At 48.5% G+C, this 5,235-nt stretch overlaps 1 protein-coding gene across 1 annotated transcript; it reads left to right on the top strand.

Annotated features, from left to right (window-relative positions):
• The first annotated feature begins 3,560 nt into the window (after positions 1–3,560).
• LOC146759716 (olfactory receptor 14A16-like) lies at positions 3,561–4,496 on the top strand. Its single transcript, XM_085509856.1, has one exon. It carries the CDS (start codon positions 3,561–3,563, stop codon positions 4,494–4,496), a length of 936 nt encoding a protein of 311 aa, XP_085365982.1.
• The last annotated feature ends 739 nt before the right edge of the window (positions 4,497–5,235 follow it).

The raw sequence follows: 5,235 nt of genomic DNA on the forward strand, positions 1-5,235 counted from the left end.
TTAGACTGAGATAGGATAGGATAGATTGATTCACAGTGAAGGAGTTGACAACAGAGGCCATCAGACTCTGGGAGATGGAGCAAATTCCAGTAATCTCCCTGGGATAGATCAGCCAGGTAGTTGAGAGGTATCAACTTAAAACTGATCAGGACTTGTGAGTAATTCACACATTGAGATGGGTTAACACATTCTCATTGATTTCTATCTTTGTCTCCAACTCTGTTTTTCACTTTTACTGACATTAATGAACATCTTTCAGACTTCGTGCCTTAATAAAAAAGAGACAGTGATTGAGAAAAAGAGAAAGTATAAGAAGAAAAAGAAAAAGAATAGATAGGAAGGGATAGATCAAATCACAGTGAAGGAGTTGACAACACATTCCATCAGACTTTGGGGAGATGGAACAAATTCCAGTAACCCCCCTAAAAGTCAGAAATCAGGCAGATAATTGGGAGGTATCTGACTGAACAAAGAGCAAGGGATGGAGAAATCTGGAGGGCAGTGGGTGTAGTTTGTGCCCAAATGGTCTGCTGAAAACATGCCCTTAACCATGGCCATTTCTTTAGGAGAGCTGAAAACACTTGGAGGATGAGACACATCAAATAGGCAGCAGGGAAGAGTAGTGCTGGGCACCGGGCTATAGTCACAGGGCATTGGCACTGGCACCGCTGTCTGTGTCTCTGAACCTGAAGACATTTGTGTCCAGTGAACACAGTTCTGGAAAACATTGTAGTTTCAGCAAAAGAAAAAAAAAGAAAGAAAGAAAAAAAAAAGACATCAAATCACCTCAAAGATTCATATTTACAACTTAAAATGGAACAAGACTCATGAGAATTTCTCATGTTGAGAAGGGTTAACACATTTTCATTGATTTCCATCTTTGTCTTCAATTATTTTTTTCAGTTTTATTGACATTTATGATCAACTATTAAGCTTACAGCCTCAAAATAAATAAATAAATAAAAAGAGATACATTTGCATCTTGCACATGGCCTGATGCCCCTTTGACCTTCACAGTTCCCACAAGTCCTTCCATGCCGGTGAGTATGAGATCCAGCAGAGCACCTCTCCTCTTTGGTTCCTCCATGGCTTGGTCAAGAAGCTGCCATCTGTGCTCTCCATGGATCTGCTGGATGCCACATGCCCTGCTGTGCTGTCCCTGCCGCAGATAATGGAGTGACAAAGGCCACCAAATGGGACAAGGGACAGACAACATCAGATTCCCATCTGTCTGCAGAGGGCACCTTCCATTTACTCTCCCTGATCAGGAAGACAGGAAAAGACACTGATGGTCTCCTCTGTTGGCCATTTCCATAAGCTCTGACCTGTCTGCTCTTCCATCCCCAGGCAGAGCTCAGTGCACTCTCACAGAGGGCAGTCACCCTTCTTTATCTCCTCGCCCATCCATCCTAAAGACTCTGTATCCCCCTTGTGCTACAGTGCAATTGTGGAAGCCTTTAAACTGTGTTCCCATGGTCCAAACAGGAGCTCAGGCCAGCAGCTCTACCAAGATTTCTAGCTTCTTGTGTGTTGGTGTTTGCATTAGTGCAAAACCACAGAAGTAAACATCCTAATTGAAAAGCATCACTGGACATAGCCTGACTGGATAGCTAATCTATGGTATCAGTGTGCAGAAGGTGGCACACAAACATTAGACCAATCGTGGGTCTTGGAGGTGACGTAGCAGCACGGACACACCATGGGCATGGCTTTGCTGAAGGCCCTGTGCTGCTCTTGCAGCTGTGAGTGAATTCACCAGACAGCCGGTGCTATCCCCTCTCTGGCCCTCAGCGGATGCCCAGGAAGGAGCTGTCTGTCTCAGGGATTTCCCACACGGTTTACAAGCACTGGCACACATCAGGAGCAGCCCAGGCACCTTGGGCATCACCCAGTGTCTGTGTGTGAGCAGCTGCCTCCCCGCTGAAGGACCAAGGACTCAGAGCAGGAGCTCACATGCAGGCAACTCCTTGTGCACTTCTGAGCTGAACCAGAGGAATCCCAGCTCCTGTGGTTGTGTAGGGAGCTGAATCCCATTTCAGCTCCAGGATTTCTGTCAAGGGATGAGACTCCTGCATTGCCTCAGCTGGATCACTGTCCTGCACAGGGAAAGTCCAAACCTCGCCTTCCTTGTCTGGGTGCCCTTATTGTTTCATCAAACGAACTCTGGGAGCACTCCCCATATGTCTCCAATCAGTCACTGACCACTGGACATGTGGTGGTTAATTGAGCGGATTTCAAAGCACAGTCATGATGCTGTTTTTTTTCAGGAGCTGTTGGCCATGAAGACCCAGGGACATGTCAGGGCAGATGAGTGGGAAGGATATAAATGACATCATCTGGTGCTCAGCTGGGCCACGCTCCTGGGACACAGGGAGCTCATAAAAGTGGGCAGAGCTGCAGAGAGACAGCTGTGCCCAGGAGCAGCTCTTGTGCACAGCACAGCCTGCAGGTGACAGAAGGAGAGGAGAGAAACTGGAGAGAGCTTGAAGGATGTGTGTGGTGTGAGCGGGCTGTGAGCTCTCTGCAGGAGCATTGCTCACAGACCATGACAAGGTAAGTCTCACTGCAGACCATGAGCTTCTTTTCATAGAGGGTCAACTTAATTTGGGATATCCCATAGCAGATCTGGATGCAGGCACTGCATGTTTCTTCACAGTGGAAAAAGCCTTCTGTCCAGCTGAGGGCTTCCATACTGCAGTGTCAGAGCACAGCCCTGAGGGCTGCGTGTCCCAGCATGGCTGCAGGCTGTGCAGCCGGGGCTGCAGGCGGGTGCCCAGGGCTGTCCTGCAGAGCAGGGTCCCTGCTGTGCCCCAGGGGCTGTGTGCCGGGTATTGGACTCTGCCGCCTGCCAGGCTCAGCACTCAGCCTGCCCAGGGAGCTGCCCAGGGCGCTGCGGGGAGACGTGTGGGGGGAAGGAGCCCCCCGGCAGGGCTTGTGCTGCCACAGCTGCTGCCTGGGGCAGGGGATCACAGCTCCACTGCACAACTGAATGTTTCTGAGGGCACTTTGCAAGAGGAGAGCCAAGGCAGGGGGTTTCCACTTCCTGTTCTGAGGCAAAGAGGTTTGGAGTCAGAAATCTAAAAGGGGCAATAAGAGTTCTGAGAATTTTTCGTCAATCAATTGCTTGTTTTGTGATCAGTCATACATGATGTGCTTTCTGTCTCCCCTTTCTCGAAGGATGGAATTATCATCATTTTCTGTAGGCATGAATAATTCACTTATCCTACAAACAGGCAGCATTTTCTAACTGAAACTGAATGCCACAGAAGCTGGGGTAATGGGCTCTAAGAGCACTTGGGGTAAAGATATGAAACATGAAACAGATGAAAATATCCAGGGAGAAGTGATAAGAAAATAAGAGGAAGGTTAGAGCTCCATATGCTGCTTCTGCTTAAGGAATGATGAACTACATGAAATTAAATGCAAGTAATGGTGCTAAATGTACACTGTTGTAGGAGAATGAAAACATTTCATAGTATAGCAGGAGGAGTGTGTCTGAGAATGGTCTGGACTTGTCATTATCTTCTGCACTCTGAACAGGACTCCAAGCAAAACAGCAGATGCCCAACAGCAGCTCCATCAGCGAGTTCCTCCTGCTGCCGTTGGCAGACACGCGGCAGCTGCAGCTCCTGCACTTCTGGCTCTTCCTGGGCATCTACCTGGCTGCCCTCCTGGGCAACGGCCTCATCAGCACAGCCGTAGCCTGCGACCGCCGCCTGCACACCCCCATGTACTTCTTCCTTCTCAACCTGGCCCTTCTCGACCTGGGCTGCATCTCCACCACTCTCCCCAAAGCCATGGCCAATGCCCTCTGGGACACCAGGGCCATCTCCTATGCAGGATGTGCTGCACAGATCTTTTTCTTTCTCTTCTTCCTCTCAGCAGAGTTGTCCCTTCTCACCATCATGTCCTATGACCGCTACGTTGCCATCTGCAAGCCCCTGCACTACGGGACCTTGATGGACAGCAGAGCTTGTGCCACCATGGCAGCAGCTGCCTGGGGCACTGGGATTCTCTATTCCCTGCTGCACACTGCCAGCACGTTTTCACTGCCTCTCTGCCAAGGCAATGTAGTCAACCAGTTTTTCTGTGAAATCCCCCAGATCCTCAAGCTCTCCTGCTCAGAATCAAATCTTAGGGAAGTTGGGCTTATTATATTTTGTGTGCCTTTGGAGCTTGGGTGCTTTGTTTTCATAGTGGTGTCCTATGTGCAGATCTTCCTTGCTGTGCTGAGGATGCCCTCTGAGCAGGGACACCACAAAGCCTTCTTCACGTGCCTCCCTCACCTGGCCGTGGTCTCCCTGTTTCTCATCACTGGCTTTTTTGCCTACCTGAAGCCTCCCTCCATTTCTTCCCCACTCCTGGATATTACAGTGGCACTTCTGTACTCAGTGATTCCTCCAACACTGAACCCTATTATCTACAGCATAAGGAACAGGGAGATCAAGCACGCTCTCATGAAGGTATTGCATTACACACTATTCTACCTTCCATAAAGTGCACATCTTCCTCACAGGATTCCCAGTGATGGTTCTTTATGTTTTATGCATCTTTGATTGTTTGATTGTGTGTGATATAGTAATGTGCAAAAAAATGTTATTGAACTTATGAATTAAAATTTATTTCACTTCTTTCACACCTACTTTCTGTTTTCTCACTCCAAGAGCTCATGTAAACATGGAACCAGATTCCCCGAATAGGTTAAGAGATAAATAAATAGCATTCAAAATACGCTTTTCCTTAGCTCTTCTCTTATCCAACTTTGTCTGGATTTGGGGAAGGTACAGCCACAGATAGAAGCACAACTAGTTCTTTTCATTCCTCCTCTCTTTACACTGCCACAGTGCACAGAGGATTTGAGTCCTCTCATTTCTACAGGCCTGAAGGTCTTGTGTGTCTCACAGCAGTCCCGTCGTCTCTACAGCAGCACTCAGGGGTTTGCTTAATTTTCTTATCTCAATACTTGGAACAGCTACAGGACCTGTAGCATAAGTGACCGCAGAGCTCCTTATGAGGGGTGGAGTGACAGTGGGATCTGTCCAGAGCTTGGAGCAACTGCAGGATGTGTAGCAAAAACTTGGAGCTATTGCAGGGACTGTGCCAGGAGTTGCAGAGGCTGCAGCAATGTCAGCAGATCCAGCTCTCTTCCCCTTGAAGATGCTGAATAGTGTTGAACACAGCTCAGTAGGTGTGGGCCAGGCCCTGGCACACTGCAGTCATTTGTGCCTGTTTAGG

The sequence above is a fragment of the Coturnix japonica genome, chromosome 9 (genome assembly GCF_054131305.1).
Source record: "Coturnix japonica strain WE chromosome 9, WE-NBRP24, whole genome shotgun sequence".
In the NCBI taxonomy this organism is placed as follows: domain Eukaryota; kingdom Metazoa; phylum Chordata; class Aves; order Galliformes; family Phasianidae; genus Coturnix; species Coturnix japonica.